The sequence below is a fragment of the Protopterus annectens genome, chromosome 11.part0 (assembly GCF_019279795.1).
Source record: "Protopterus annectens isolate FY-2018-M chromosome 11.part0, PAN1.0, whole genome shotgun sequence".
In the NCBI taxonomy this organism is placed as follows: Eukaryota; Metazoa; Chordata; order Ceratodontiformes; family Protopteridae; genus Protopterus; species Protopterus annectens.
In genome coordinates this window covers 776,718,040-776,735,215 of record NC_056745.1, presented here as the reverse complement: position 1 = coordinate 776,735,215, position 17,176 = coordinate 776,718,040, and the positions used below count along the sequence as shown (strand labels likewise).

The following is a 17,176-nucleotide window of genomic DNA, read 5'->3' as shown; positions in this document are numbered from 1 at the left end:
AAAGACATGTGTGAATGGGCATGCCTTCGTTGAAGGTTGGGCATTGGGCTGGCACCTCGGCACCATAAAAATCGACTGCCAATCATTAGCGGACTGGAGTTCCACTGTGGCGACCCCTAACCGGGAAAAGCCAAAAGAAAAACAACATTCATCAATAAGACAACTGGAAGCCAAAGAGAGGTTTTACCTGTAACAACAGAATATGGGAATATAAAGCTTCACTGCTGCCTTGCAGACTAATGGAGGATCTCAAGGATAACATGAAGATGCAGTATAAAGGATAAGGAAATAGAGGCTTATAAAACAATGATGATAAATCATCTAATGGAGTGAAGGAGTTGTACTTGAAAGGTACACATGAGAGCCATCGCACTAAAGAGAAAACCTCACCCATTTCAGCAGAGTGATTTCTCTGTAGGTGGCCTCCTTGTCTCTTCTAGAACTTCTTAAACTTCAAGAGAGAACAATCCTCTTCTGTAATCAGCACTCAAAATGTATGCAGGAGGATAGACTAACTGCAATGCACTGTTGTTGCTGAAAAAAATGCTCCCTGAAAGGAAATTGCAGGAACCAAGGGAGAACCAAGGTTGTCTGGGAAAGCTAGGTGCTTCTTGTGGTATTTTTGGAGGATTATCTGAATGAGAAATATTAGTATGGATGTGTAAAGAAGTTTATCTACAATTTCCTTCATATGACATTACAGGATATGGTAAAAAATTGACTTTTTCAGCATTTTGTAGAGCCACAAAATGTTCATGGGTGCATATTTCAAGCTGATACCACACTTTGAAAATCTGACAGGGGCACAGGAAATTAACTTTCTTGGGTGGTGTAAGCCAGAGAACCTTGTTGGCTAGGCTTACTTAGGCCCTTCGGCTGATAGCTTAGCACCTACTAGATTCCACAGAAAAGCACAAACATTTTAACCACACACAAGGCAAGGTTGGAGCTGTAGTTCACCAACAGTTTATTGCACCACAAAATAAAAGCAACATAAGCGCTTTCATTATTTAAAATACATAACTTCATCAGATAAAAGCCAACATTCAAATGGGCCCATATATATGACAAACACCAATTAATGAATTAAAACAACAATGTAAAAATGTATAAAAGCAGTTAAAAACACATTTAAAAACACATGTAACCATTTGTAGATTCCCCAGAAAAAATGTATATATATTTATGAAAATAATGCATAAATATGAATGTGAAAAAGCACATATTTTAAAACCAACTAAAAATGTAAATATGTAAATATGTGTGTATAAGTCCACTAACACATATTTATCCGTATAAATCTATGCTATCTCAGTTCTGCCTTCATTTTTAACACACATCCCATAGATGCAATTTCATTTAAACCTGGGAACCCCACTGCATCCAGGTACAAAATCCAATACAGTTCCCGGTTCTCCAAGAACAATTGCCAGGGACCACCTCCTGTATTCTTTTGCACTTGTTCAATTATAATGAACTTAAAGTGGTGTTCAGAGAATTCCAGAATATGTCTATATACGGCATTGGTAGTTTTTTACCCTGTATATCGTAATTGTGCTCATAAATACATTGCTTCAACATCCGCTCTGTCTTGCCAATATAAAAAGCAGGACAAGCCTGGCACAATGCCCCATATACAACTCGAGAACTGTTACAGTTGTAATACCCCTTCACTCTAAAATTAAACCCATTGATAGCAAAAAGTTCACCCACATTGATGTATTTACAGTGATGGCATCTCCTACATGGCTACATGTACCTATGTTTTAAATTATCGTGTTGTTTACCAACTTTTTCTGCCAAGTTTTTGATGTTCAAACCTCTTTTCCATACTATAACTGGTTTGTTACTAATTCTAGATCTAATCTCCCCATCTCCAAACAAAACCTTCCAATTTTTGCTAGAATCTCCTGGATTGATTTAAAGTCCACAGGGAATCTGGTTATAAAGGACAATTTGAAACTGGTATCAGTAGTAGTAACTGTACTTCCCCTATTTACTAGAATAGTTGAATTACATGTACTTACATTATAGTCATGACCATTTTCATCAAGAATGGGGGAATAGAACCCAGATCTTCTCTTGTCCATTACTTCTCTTTTAATATCTTGCACAAAGCCCGTGGGGTAGTCCCTCTTAATAAACATACTCTCTAAAAGGGCACACTCAGATGAAAATAAATCAAAATCCGACACCATCCTTGCAGCCCTGACAAATTGTCCCTTAACAACTGCTTTCTTTTGGGACAGTGGGTGACCACTATCAAAATGAAGGAAGGCATTCAAATAGGTAGGCTTCCTATATATGGTAGAAACAAATCTCCCTTTTATCACATCCTTCTCAAGTTTGACATCTAGATAGCTAATACTCTCCTCACCAGTGTTATGACAGAAATGTAGAAAGTCGGTTGTATTATTAATATAGTCTAAGAAAATGCCAATACTTTCTCTGTTCCCATTCCAAATAAAAAACAGGTCATCCAGGTATCTCAAGTATAGAATACAATTTTGGAACCCTGAGTGTTCAAAAAGAAATCTCCACTCCCACTCACACATAACCATGTTCGCATAAAGAGGTCCACAAGCCGCTCCCATTGCAACCCTGGTCTGCTGGCAAAAAAACTGCTCATCAAAATGAATATAATTATTCCTCAAGACCATTTCCATCATTTCAGCATATGTGTTAATGGAATTTTTTTAGTCAATCCCTTTTCTAAATAAAAATTCACTAAACCAGTCTAAGACGACCTCATGAGGTATTACAGTAAATAAGTATTTTACATCCACAGTAAAAAAGAAAAACTGTTTGTTGAATTGTACCTCATTACATTTAGCAAGAAAGTCCCAAGAGTCGACACAGAGATGTTTCTCAGTTCTTAATAACAATTTAAGTTAGGTATCATGGAATTTAGCAATAGAGGAGATAATAGAATTACAGGCATCTACAATGAGGCGGAATGGTGAAGCTATAATTTGTTTGTGCAGTTTAGGGAGCCCAAATATAGTTGGAATAACTGGGGTGTTCATTTTTAAATATTTAAATTCAACAAGTGAGATGCGACCTTCCATAACCATGTCACTTAATTGTGTGTTAATCCTATGATAGGCAATGTTAACCTCATTCCTAGACACTTGGCAGTAAGTGGTACTAAAAAGAATGTTATACATACATTGGATATAGTTCTCCATGTCCATTATTACAACCTCCCTGGTGATCCCTGGCAATTGTTCTTGGTGAACCGTGAGCTGTATTGGATTTTGCACCTGGATGCAGTGGAGTTCCCAGGTTTAAATGAAATTGCATCTATAGGATGTGTGTTAAAAATGAAGACAGAACTGAGATAATATAGATTTATACACATAAATATGTGTTAATGGACTTATACACACATATTTACATATTTACATTAGTTGGTTTTAAAATATGTGCTTTTTCACATTCATATTTATTCAGTATTTTCATAAAAAAAAAATATATATATATATATATATATATATATATATATATATATATATATATCTTCTGGGGAATCTACTAATGGTTATATGTGTTTTTAAATGTTTTTTTTTAACTGCTTTTATACATTTTATACATTGTTGCTTTAATTCATTAATTGGTGTTTGTCATGTGATTATGCAAGTCATATATATGGGCCCATTTGAATGTTGGCTTTTATCTGATGAATTTATTTATTTTATATAATGAAAGCGCTTATGTTTCTTTTATTTTGTGGTACAATAAACTGTTGGTGAACTACAGCTACAACCTTGCCTGGTGTGTGGTTAAAGCCTAGCACCTACCTATGAACCTATGAACCTATGAAGGGTGCAGCTGACACTTACAATCTAGATGAAGCTCTTGAACAAGAACATTTACTGGATGATGTTCTGTGCCTAGATAATGAACTGCTTATATCCACAGGTTGATGGGCAATGCTATGCTCATATGTACACTGGACTGTTGAATATCTGTGTTCCATTTGAACACCCTTGAAGGTATGCATTTTCTGAATATTTTAGATGCAGGATAAATGTCAATATTTCTTTCAGTCTGCATTTGTGATGAAAACCAAATTCATTTGGCCAAAAGGCCTCCAGATGCACACCCCAGTTCATCAAGTCCAAGGCACTTTTCATCAGTGTTTTCATGTGATTAAAGGGCAGAAAGGCTTTGTGTTGGTTCAGGTTGGTTCAGGAGTATCATTTCCACCTACCAGTTCAATTAATGTACCAGGGATAGAATTTGAGCAAGCTTTTAGCGTACTGTTTCATCCTCAGATCCAAGAGATTCCAGAGGTTAATCTGATACTTTCTCGTATAAAGTCAATGACTATGAACATGACAGAATGGTGCTAGAAATATCTATGGTCAGAAAGATTTTCTGTTGTGTAGAATCGAGGGCTGCAGTTCAAAAGGTCTTCTCTGTGTGCAAGGACAGAGACTGATTTTCTAATATTTATCGTTAATCCTAGGGAGATCTAAAATTGAATTTTTAAACTCCGGCCCCTCTATTAACCACTGAGGCAACTAAGTCTGAATCAGACAGTTATCTAAGTAATGGTAAATATACACATCCTGTTCCTCTGAATGCCTCTATGACAAAGGCTAAGTACTTGGAGTACACATCGAGCAGCTGAGAGACCAAAGGTTAATGCCCAAACTGAAAATGTTGTGTCTCTACCTTGATGCTGTGGAATCTCATGTGATGCTGAAACACAAAAGCATACCAGTATGCACCCTTCAGATGAGGAATTGTCATTCCATCTTCCTGAATCAGGACTAAAATTACTGCTTGACGTGTCAACATTGCAAAATTTTAGATGTTTGTTTGGATGGAACAGATGCAAAATATATCTTCAAATGGCATTTTCCTTACTTGGTACTGGGGAAACAACTGAACAGTACACCTTTGACTGGAAAACAGAAGACATCAGCTCCATAACCTCCTCATATAATGTATTTAAACAGGGACTGCCCTGACTAGCAAGGGCTTTGCTTTTAGAATAGGCTGAGGAAGTGGATTTGACAGCAATTGTTTCTGTAACATGGTTTCAGAACCTACCCCAACCATTGTTCTGATGTACTTTTATTTTAGTTGCTTTGGTAACAAGTTTATGCCCCCACTGGAAAGGATTATTAAGCTACTGGAGAAAAATATGAGAGTTTCTGGTGAATATGAGTGTCAGTACCTTAGAGGTACACTGGTAGCAAAAGAATAATTTAGAAAAAATACCTTTGTTGAGAGTTATGTGCTTTGGTCAGTGTAGCCAATCTGGGGTTCCTTGTACATTAACCAAAGGACATTAACTTGGAGATTAGTGACAACAGGTCAAGAAGAACTAACATATACCCCACTTGCTATATAATATGTTAACTTCTTTTCATTTACTGAGGAAAAACAGAGGAATTCATGGAAACATGCAAATAACTGTTATGATTCTCTTTTGTTTTGTTTTGTTTTCTCTTGGCATTAGGCTTATATACAAGCAAAGATACATTCTAACCAAAAAGAACTCAGCAGAAACAAAGATTTAAGTCTGGCTAAAATGTTTTCAGTATAAGGCTTTCTCTTCATCCAAGAAGGTGTTCTGTTCATTATAGAAGTTGCACTGGATTTCATGAAAAATAAAGCCGCATGATATACAGGTTTAAAAATATATTATATAGGCCTGTTAGAGATGTTTAAAATGTTCATTATCTTTGGCATTACATCATCTAACTCAGGTTCCCATTCAGGGAAATAACATCTGTCTTAGAGCTAAACACAAATGTAAAGGCATTTAAATATCTGACAGCAATACCACTAGACTGCTGTACCGTTTTATCCAAGGTATTATAAAGCAGCTTAGAATCTTTCTCAGCAGAATTATAAGTAATCTGACAATATTTCCCCATCATTTTCTGCTTCTGTGTCAGTAATTCTTGGTCAGGAGAGAGTTTTTTTAACTGTATTGAATCAATGTTTCTAAGTGAAAGTTGAAATAAATAAATGGTATATAACCTTTCATTATCTTTAAAACCTGTGGGAAAAACGGGTAAATTGTGCAGACATAACCTTCCTAAAAGTTTCAAAGATATTCTATACAGGAATTGTTGTTAACATGATAGCAAACTCATTCCACTTAGGCCCTGTATAACTTGTCAAATAACTTGCACTCTTTAGACATTTTCATAACAGCTCACTCCAACTGTTGTGGAATTAATAAAATGCCAAAACTGAACTCCTTGGAATTAAATCATTTTTCCAGTAAATCTTCATAAAACTGAGATTCATAATTATTGTTCTTGTTATATATAACAGCTGAGGACTGTCAGGCTTAGGAAAGAATGTTTGATTTAAATAAATTGAGGATTATTAGGATAAGGCTTAATTTCTGTCATTATTTTAGGAAATTTTGATAACCAAATTGCATGGAGGGAGAAGAAATGCGGGTTAGAAAGATACTATCCTCCTTGTTTTTACTCATATACTGTTCTGGGCTGCAGTTAGATCACAGGCAACTTTCAAAAGCTTTCGCTCTGCTATAGAAATTGTAGCTGAAGTCTGTTTCCATTTAGCAGGATATTTGGAATTAGGAACATTTTATCTTATGTTTGGCCAAGTTTGGGAATGATGATAGATCAACAAATGGAGTATAAATTCACAAAACAAAATTGTCCTGAGACAAAAAATATACCATGAATCTGTAAACTATACAGAAATACAAGTGCAAATTAGAGAACATTTCAGAAGAAGCAGGACTTTACACTATACTGCATGACAACATAATTTCTGTAGCAGAAAACAAACATTACTTATACATTGCCACTTTTTAAAATACATAACAATTTTTTTATACAGCTTGGCAATTAGATCTTCCACTAATTATGTGCTCAAGCAAAAACTGCTACTTAAAACTGAACTTAATAAAACTTCACTTGGCAGTACACTGAATAATGCAAGACAAGTAACTGATCTTTAAATTATCCCAGAGAAATGCATCTACTTTGAATATGAAAAGGACCGAGATCTATATCTGGCAAGTATTATCATTTATACATAAATATGGTCTGTCACAATTAAAATAAACTTAAAAATAATAAAAGAAGAAATTGTTGTCCCCCTTATCCTTACCAGTCATGGAAAATTATTTCTAGCTTCAGAAAACAAAAGTACTGATATGATTACAAAGCTAATTGAAGGGTTTGCTGATCTTAACTTACCTTATATGCAGACACTCTAAATCCAAAAATGTTTGGTTTGGCTTAATTATAATGTATAATAGCCTTTGTAATTAAAGTGTAACTAACCAAGATCTGTGCAAAACATTTACATGTTAACACAATCCATCAGGGACAATGAAACGAGGGTTGAATTTGTAGTTTCCTATCAGTTTGTCCAGATTATGCTTGCATAGAGTAAGATTATTTTGCTTTATGTGGAGAGTAATATGATTACAAAGAGTTGGTATACTCCGTGATGCATATCTATTCTTTCTGAGGCTCTATATGCCAGGCAGAGATCACCCCTCAGTAGCACAAAAGAGGGGAAAAGGCTTTGAGATTGTCAGTGCAGTTTTTATGAATTAGTCTCTTGATTTGCTTGGTGAGAAAGCATTGTGGTCATTCAAGTTGTGATAAGTGTTTAAGTGTTTAGACATCTACAAACTGAAGGGGACATTATACTCAAGGGTTGGCCTGATAAGTGCAGAATATAGTGGAATGATTTAATAAGCTGTACAATGAAAAAATACTTTCTTACAATAGTGGATACTTGGTGATCAAAGGACAGTTTTTTTTTTGTCCAGCTAAGTTCCCAGGTTCTGACCTATCAGATCAATGGGTTGTGTTGTTGATCTGATAGTTACAGGGGACATCATGCTTGCCAGAGGAGAATGTTGTACATTATTTGGCATTTAGATTAAATCTATGGTTATGACACCTGCTATTTGTTTGTGAAAGGCCGTCTTGGAGGATCTTGGTGTCTTCTGAAGAGTTTATGATGCTGCCACATTTACAGTCATCTGCAAACTTGGTCAGCCACAAGTCCTTAACATTAACTTTTCCCTCCAAGAAGTAAATGCCAAAGAGAACCAGCCCGAGCATGGAACCCTGGGGTACGCCACTAGTGACATGTCTTTTACAGGAGGTAAAGCCACCCACCCTACTTTCATGGGTTCTATTTGTGAACCAATTTGCTATCCCATATGTCATAGACAAACTACTTAGATGGAAGAATTTATCAACAATCTCTGAGTGTGGGATGGTGTTGAATTCCTTTGAAAGGTATACGTATATGGTGTGTATTGATTTTCCCTCATCCGTTGCTTCAGTAACTATTTTGAAGAAGTCAACCAGGTTAAGTAAGCAGGATCTGCCTTTGACAAAACCAAATTGGTTTGTGTCAAGAGTCTGTAGGTTATCTATGTCCTTATTTATTAATTCTGTAATGATCCTCTCCATGACCTTGCAGATGAGGCTGGTCAGACATATACGTCCATAATTATGAGGTCTATTGGTACCCTACTGTCCTCCATTCATCTGCCATAAAATCTGTAGCTGAGGCAGGTTAGGATCCACCAAAATATGATTCTGACTGTTATTTACATATCCATCCATCCATCTATCCATCTCTTCAGCCATAATCCCCTATTCTCATTTTTGCACATGGGGTCGGGGTGTCACTTCAACAGTGACAATTATCTACTGCCAATATCTGGTTGTAATGTTTGTGATAGGATACACAATACAATGCAAGCACTAACTTTAAGACAGTAGAAGGAACTTTAATAATCATATAGTCTTCATGTTTCCTCTTTGTAAAATTGTCCTCCATTCTTTGGATCTTTGAGTAGAATGCAGTAAATGAAAGTAGTACTGGGTGATGAGTGACAGCACATGTGCTAGATATTTTGTACTATGGTTTCATCACCTTTTACCATATATCCACTGCATCAAATACTGCTCTTCCAAGTCAACAGATGGATTTTTTTGCATTGTCATATAAACTGCCCAGCCCTCCAAGGGGGGGGGGGTATAAGCTCCAATGACACCAAACTAGGAACTTCATTTTGCGCCTTCATAAAGTCATCCTTAGATGCATTTCTTGCAGTGTGTGTGTGTGTGTGTGTGTGTGTGTGTGTGTGTGTGTGTGTGTGTGTGTGTGTGTGTGTGTGTGTGTATATATATATATATGTATATATATATATATATATATATATATATATATATATATATATATATTGTTTTCTGAAAGCAAATAATGAAATGATAAACACTGATGTTTCTTACCATGCGCTGTGACTTCAGATGTCTGGCTCGAAGAATAAATGGCTTGATAAGTAACATCCACGGAACAGCAATGAGAGCAAAAATTACCAGAAAACTCTGAATTTCTTGCTGCAGAAATGATAAAATATAATCCAACATTACTAGGAAATCATTAGGTTTCTACAATTAATAATATTCTTGTTTTATTGCAAAACTGAAGTGGTATTATACTAACTGAAATCTCGTAAGAAAAATCAAAAATAAAAATGAAAATCAAATATGTCTTCTACATTTCTACCTTTATTATTGGCAGCATTTGATAATGTACATTGTTACCACATTAAACACAGATGATTAGTATTTCCATTTTCCTTGTTCTCACAAACCAGTTATGCGTTTGTGATAACAAAGATGATAAATGTAATTCATATGATAACTGAGAAATTCAGCTGAATGCATTTGACTGAAGAAAAACTTTGCAGAATCTGAAGAGTTTAAAAAATGTGACTTCTAGAACTATGTAAATGCATGTGTAATTCCTAAATGCACTTTTTAAATGGTAAATTAAACAATGTATGATATTTTATTTTTAAGTAAATCACCAAACATGACTCAAGCTCATTAGCAATTGCAAATAGGCCATTCTTTTAGCCAAGTTACAAATGAAGAGCTCATTGTAAACAAGCCCACATTAGAATTGTTGTCTGAAATTTAAGTAAGGGTTACAGCTGACATTTGTTATGATGCATTCCATCCTATGTAAGGAATCTGCTATAACAGTTTTAAGGATGGCTTTAGAGATTGTAGTAGAATGCTGTCAACCTCATCTCAGAGTGAGAGGTGTAACAGACCCAAATTTATATTTAACCACAGCTTTCTTTAACCTTTCTTTGTCTCTTTGTTTATTTACTTTAATTCAGACTCAAGATTATGAGGATTAAACTGACTATAAACCATATCTAAGGCTTTCTGAAAGTGTAACTTCCCCTGTTAACAGTTACTATCACTGACTAACCTTCTTCTGAATATTTTGCCTACCAAATAATCATTAACTCAATAATATCTACATCACAGTATGTTAATAATAAGCAAGAATGGCCCAAATACATAGACATATGCAATGTCCTGATTCATGAATCCACTTTTATTTACTGATTTTCATTACCTAATCACCTAGGTTCTACCTCTCACCAGTAATGTTTCTAGTTTTACCCAAGACATTTAAATTAATTAATTAATTTATCATCAGTTAATTTATCAAAATAAAGAAACTGACTACAACAATGGTATGAATTCATTGTATACACCATTCACAGATAACTGTTGATTCATTGTCTTTGTAATATGAAATATTAGTCATTGATGAGTGACATAATAATATCCCTCACTGAAGCCAAAATGAAATATTTCAACTTAGTGTATACTCAACAGATTCTCATTTATTTTAGCAAATACATATTTTCTATATAATTAGAAAGACTAGTAAATAAACACTTGGGCATGTAAGTATAGTTTTAACTAACAAGCTGTGTTCCTTTGAATACAGAGCCATTTAACAAAATCAAATTTTAAGTCTTCAGGTAATTCAATGTGTTATTTCTCTTAACTCCTTAAGTTCTTTTATTTGAGATAGGAATATATGTGGCCTACTTGCTCCAGTAATATCCCATCTACCACATCTTCACCGATCCTAAGCCCCCATCCCCATTTATTTTTGAATTACTATCTCTTGCTCTGGATTTGCAAGTTGCTTGCTAAATATTTTCCAAAGTATGATCATAAACCCTTTACCATAGCATTCTCTTATACATTCAGTTGAAGACTGTTTTCAAATTTTTCATCTATCCCAACTTACATAATTAATTATTACAAGGATCTCTCCTATCCATATGGTATCACATTGTATTCAATTTTACTTCCTTTTTCAAAATTCTTCCTAATTTCTCCATAAACCATATTTCATTCCTGTTAGTCATCTTCAACTTTCTAAAATGTCTCACAAAACACCTGTTCAAGAAGGATATGAAGGCATCCTTGTGTGCAGCTGAAGCACAATCCACTTAAATTAGAGACAGTGAAGGCAGCAGCTGTAAGTACACAGCATGCAGTAAAACAATTCAGTGTATATCCAGATGACCTTAAGATGCTGGAGGTAAATGTCTTGAGGTAGAGCAGGTTGAGGACAGGACAGTGAGGAGTGAAAGGAAAGAAAAAAGCAGAACTAGCATGACAGGGAGATACTGGTTGTTCATCCTGTACTTCCTGCCCATCACAATCAGAAATAGGTAAAAGATCTGCAAAAGCATCTGATCGTTGCAACTGTCATTTGAAAAATGTGGAATAACTTCCCAAATGTTTTTCCATCTTCATTACTTGAATTAATCTGTGACTGCCATGGCATCTGAGACAACTAGTTGCAGGTGGCATTTTTTTTTTTTGAAAATTTCTGGCACCAAGGATAAGCTTGGAAGGACCTTTATGAACTCAGCAATACTGGACCATATTCATAAGTGAAAAGTCATTTCAATGATTTCTGACTGTTATATACAAATGAGTATCCTTCAGGCCCAGGCAGCAAACCTGAAAACTAGAATGTGACAAATAACCTCTGATGTTTATGACATTAAGAAGGAAAAAGCACTACAACTTCCAGGATGCCCTTCTTGAGATATTGAATAGAAGAAAGCAGGCATTACTAATTGAAATCGAAGACAAATATCAGTCACCAGCATTAGTTTCATTACATTTAAATGCACTGAGACTGCGAATAAAGTCTACTTCTCAACTATGGTAAGACATTGGAAGACTGATTTTTAACCCACATAGCATGACAAAAACTCGTATCTAAAAAAGAAAAGGCATACAATTAAACAGACTTTGTTCAGTGCTAGCATCTACCCAAAGATGACAACAGTTGGCTGTCCTGGTTTTACCCTTAATGTAATATATGTTTTTATTTCTTGATTGCTGAATATTTTTATAATTTAGGCAGCTTTTTGATTTTCCTGATTATGTTTTACCTGAGGCACAAGAGTTGTGACTTCTCTGTTTTCAGTAGGCTTTTGACTTTTAGCTCTGAGTATTTTATTGTCCCAGTATTGCAGAGTTTGGCTGCACTCAGGATACTGGTTTCATATCTGTTAGACTGCTGTTCTCTATTGTGGAATAGTGTCCTTCTTGCTGATTCGCATAAAGCATGCTAGAATTTTGAAGAGTTGTGCTTTGTTTTTCTCTGAGTCTAGCCAGCCCTGAGGATGCTGGGTAATCCTGAGCTGGCATTTAGTTAGCCATCCTTTGCTTTTGGGTACTGTGGTGCTGTGCCTGGTTATGAAGTGAATTCAGATTGTGTCGTTAGTGTCACTGCCCATTTTGTGATGAAGTAGTGGTGCTTGTGTTAGCTGAAGTGGAGTGGGCTAGGACCTGGAATTTGACCAACCACTGCATTATTGGGGCCTGGACTTATTGTCCATAGCTGGAACCGGAGAGAAGCCAGTTTTTTCAAAGAACTGTTTTGGTGATCTTGATTTGTTTTCTGGAATTAACAGGCCATCATCTCAGATATTGATGTGCCACACTAGTTATAATTGCAGTCTGAATTCTGGTTTTCACTTATTTGTCACCCTCACTCCATCACCATTCTAATTTTAAATCTCATTTTAAGTCATCTTATTCAGTTTTTTTATGTATTACTCATAACTCTCAACATCTTAATGCAAGAAATCTGGACAAAGCCTAAAATAATGGGGGGACAAAACCCCCAAAACGGGTACAGATTTTAAATATTGCTCTTATCAACTCAGAAGGCTGCTAGAATAGCAGGATTTGTGTTAGCATGCATTTTCTGAAGGATGTCAAGTCTGAAACTCAAATTTATGTCATTATTTGGTCATTATTTATTGACTTAAATCCTCTGTGATTTTCCAGAAAACACAGATTTTTATTGGGAACAGACCAAATATTTGAGGCAAAAATCTGGACATTCTGCAAAAATCTGGACAGTTGAGAGGTATGATTACCTAAGTGAGTGATCCTCAGACTCTATTCTGCCAAGAACTGACCCGCAATGTCAAGGGTAAATGTAGTATACAATAGACAGTTTACAATAATGAATTATCCATGGGATGTAGTAAGAAACGGGAATATGAAAAAACAGCATGAGGCAGCAGCAACATATAGATTCTGCGCAGACAGCAGCTGGAGGTCAGACCTCTCCTCCATATTCTCCTTAAACCACCACATTGCCTGTGGATATCTTACTGGAGATTATATTGGCTTGTGCATCTGTTGTTCCTTTATACAGCTTTGATGAAAATGCAGCTGGTTCTGTATAATTCAGTACAGTGGCTTGATTTTTATAGCACTGATTCTCCTGCCATTACTTTGGGGGAGCTGTTAGAAATACTAATTGAAATGGGCTCTGTATTGAAATGTCACCAATGGAAATGCCAAGTCACAATGAAAATGCCTAGTGCCGACAATCTAAAAAAAAGGCCGAAAACACTGGAGAAGAACAAATCTTGAAAACCGCTCTTCTCCTTTAAACTTCTTTTTGCAAGGGGGAAAGCTCCCCCTGGACCCCCACACTCCAAACTTAAATATACCAACTGCGAGATCTCCATATTTCAGAGAAAAGGGAATATTCCATGAAATGGTGTCTTGGACTTAGTATATATAAGTCCTTTCTTTTGGCCATTCAGTTATCATATTTTGAGACTCGATCTAGCAGGTCCTGCCATTTCAAGTGATTACCATTGAAGGGGATTTAAAGTTCTGTGGATTTCAAGTATTGCTCTCTTGCTCTATTTCACCAGTGTTTGGAGTAGTACTGTCTCATATTCAACTTCCAGCTTATTAGAAGCAGTCAGAAGTGGAAGATGATAGTTTTTTATTGTACATTTATTTGCCCACCCATGATTGAGTTTCTGATAGTCCAGACTATCATTATAACTATGTAGATGGTTAGTATTAGAAGAATATTCTACTCATTCCAGCTGGTTAAGTGATCTTAGTTTAGTTAGTTAGTTTAATCATAATCTTCACACTCCCTTGATGCCATGGTTTATGCTGGGACTGTTAAAGCTATGTTTTATTTTTTTTTTCTTTCCAAATCATGATTAATGTCTTATCTATAAGTCTCACAGTGTTTTTATTATTTACAATTACTAATTCTGACTGCATTTTCTGTGCTGAAGTCAGAACCACATTATTAATCATGATATGTGTTTACAAAGTTAACCTTATAGGACACTTCTGTGTCTCAATTTCTGCAAGACTCTAAGGGTTTTCCTTATCCTCTGTGGTGGGGTTGTGCTATAATAGAAGCATCATTGTTGTCCTCCAATGTTTTGCTGATGAACATGAGGTTGATACACAGTAAGAGAATACATTACTAAAGTTGTTGAATGATGGTGAATTTAAATTTGCTAGTAAGCCTCAGCTCAGTAAGAACTTTGGTCTTCACTAGACTGCCACAATTTCACCATGTTATCTAATGCATGCACTATACAAGTACAGTTGATGGGGATGTAGTTTTCTGATTTAAATCTTGGTTTCACATTATTCAGAGTTCCCGTGGGTGCGCATATATGTCATTGGTGCAAGAATAACGTACAGATAGCATGATCACATTTTTCCTCACTAGTTCCGTATAGGTTAAGTCTAGGTGATTTTAATGTATGATGACTCCACTAAACTCACCAGGCATTTTCTTTACATTATGGAAGACTTTGGCTTTGTTTAGGTTGTTGCCTTTGCCATTCATATAAAGGGTCATTCATTGGATTTGATCTTCTCAATGGATGCGATCATCACTAGCCTTTGAGTGAAGTGGATCTCCTGATCATATCACCATCTAACCCATTTCAATATGGGGCTGGCCCCAGTTTGTGACCCAGTTTAGAGATTCATAATGTGAAGCTAGATGTGGCCTGATACCCTTGTAAAATTAGCTCCTTCAGGATCATTATGCAGATGGTCCTCTAGTTTTGGTCAAGGCTTGTAATAAGGTCTTCATTGAAGTGCTGAAGCAACTTCCTTAGCTTATGAATACCCAGAGCTGCATACTGAATGCAGCTAATGGAATGGACATGAGCTATGTCGCCTCAGAAGACATAGACAGTGATTACTGGAACTGCATGTGTTGGAGCACTAGCTTAAACTGAGTGATCAGCATTTTATCTAACATTCAGAAATCTCTCAAAATAAAAGCAACATTCTTTTCTGCTCAGATTTAGCTGGCTTCTAATCATACAACTAATCTCTTCTGAATCATGGGCAGATTGTGCAATTTACTGTGTCTATTGAAATGAAAGAACTTTTCCACCATGTTGTCTTAATGCATTTGCATAACTATTTATATATATATATATATATATATATATATATATATATACATATATACATATATATATACGTGTGTGTGTGTGTGTGTGTGTGTGTGTGTGTGTGTGTGTGTGTGTGTGTGTGTGTGTGTGTGTGTGTGTGTGTGTGCATTTGTATTGCTTCTTTTTTTTCTTCTTTTTATTGTTTTGTATTGTATTTTTATTTACAATTACCATTATCACTGATGGAGTGTTCCTCCTCAGGACTCCCACTGAAAAGGGACCTAATTTAGGCTCAGTCAGCCTGGACGGGTCAGCAAAATAAATAAATAAAATATGGTTGCCTAAATCAGGCATAAAACCCTCAAATGTTCTGGTAATCCAGACTTGGTTGTACCATGCTGTTTTTTTCTTGACTAACTTCTGCTACATTGCCAGTACTGAGATATGAATTTATTTCAACTGATTATCTTAACTATTGGGGTTTAGACTTCAAGCTGATCATGTTACTTCTATATTTCTTGTAATTTTTGGGTCCAGTAATTTCAGATATTGCAGACTTTCCTGAGAATAAATAGCTTTTGTCTTTTATTTTTGAAACAGGTTACATGCTATTATATACCCCATTCATACCTCTCAGCTGTTACTGATTTTCCCTGATTTTGACACAAATTATACCTCTGTCCCTCTTAATCCCTTCTAAAACTTCTTAATCCCTTCTAAAACCGGTGACTTTTAGAGACATGGTGGTGAGTTACACTTAATAAATAATGACAAAAATTAGTGTTACAGACTTCTTTTATTTTAGAAAATGTATATTAATTTTCATTTTCTTAGTCTGTTAATATCTCAAGTTAGCAGCACTGATATTTTAAAAAGTATTCATGATTGTCCCTGATTATTTCTGGATTTGTCCCTGATTCTGTTAAGATTTGTCCCTATTTAGTTGAGAGCTATGAGTCCCCATTCTAAACAGGCCTTTTTTTAGATCCGTCTGATCTGAAAAGGTACTGCCCTATCTTAAACCTGCACATTACTGATAAGGTAATTCAGAACATGGTTTACGCCTAGTCTGAATCTAATTTAACTTCCATTGTAGTCTGTTAGATCCTTGTTAGTCTGGGTTTGGATTATGAGGTTAATAATGATCACTTCATAGTGAGGACTTGACAATTATATTTTATCAAGATCCTGTTTGATTTGTCATTAGCATCTGACATTTTGGGTCACAAGGCTTTCACTGAGTGCCTGTGGTCTTGTAGTGGGCCTTCCTTCACACTCTGTAAGTGTTCTGCCTCTTATGTCTCAGGGTGCCCACAAATGTTTATTTTTTTATTTATTTATTTTATATTTATGTATTATTTATTTAAATTTGCTGACGGTCCATTTTCAGCGGAGGCCCGGGGAGAAAAGCTCCACAGTAAAATAAACAGACAGTAGTTACATTGGATTACATAGTGATTAACAATTTAACATAGAAATTACTTACAACATATTTACAGATGAAGAACATAGTACATTAGTAGACAACTAGAATCTTTATCTGTGAAGTACATAACAGGCATTAACAAATGTAACAATGAGAAGTTCCTGCTGTATAATAAGTAC

The 17,176-nt window shown here is 35.6% G+C and overlaps 1 protein-coding gene across 1 annotated transcript in view; it reads right to left on the bottom strand.

Annotated features, from left to right (window-relative positions):
* Positions 1-17,176, bottom strand: part of ATP6V0A4 (ATPase H+ transporting V0 subunit a4) — a 563,239-nt gene that overhangs the window by 110,386 nt on the left and 435,677 nt on the right. The window contains exon 17 of the mRNA XM_044088210.1: positions 9,270-9,377. Coding sequence (XP_043944145.1) covers positions 9,270-9,377 — 108 coding nt within the window. The remainder of the gene's footprint in view (positions 1-9,269; positions 9,378-17,176) is intronic.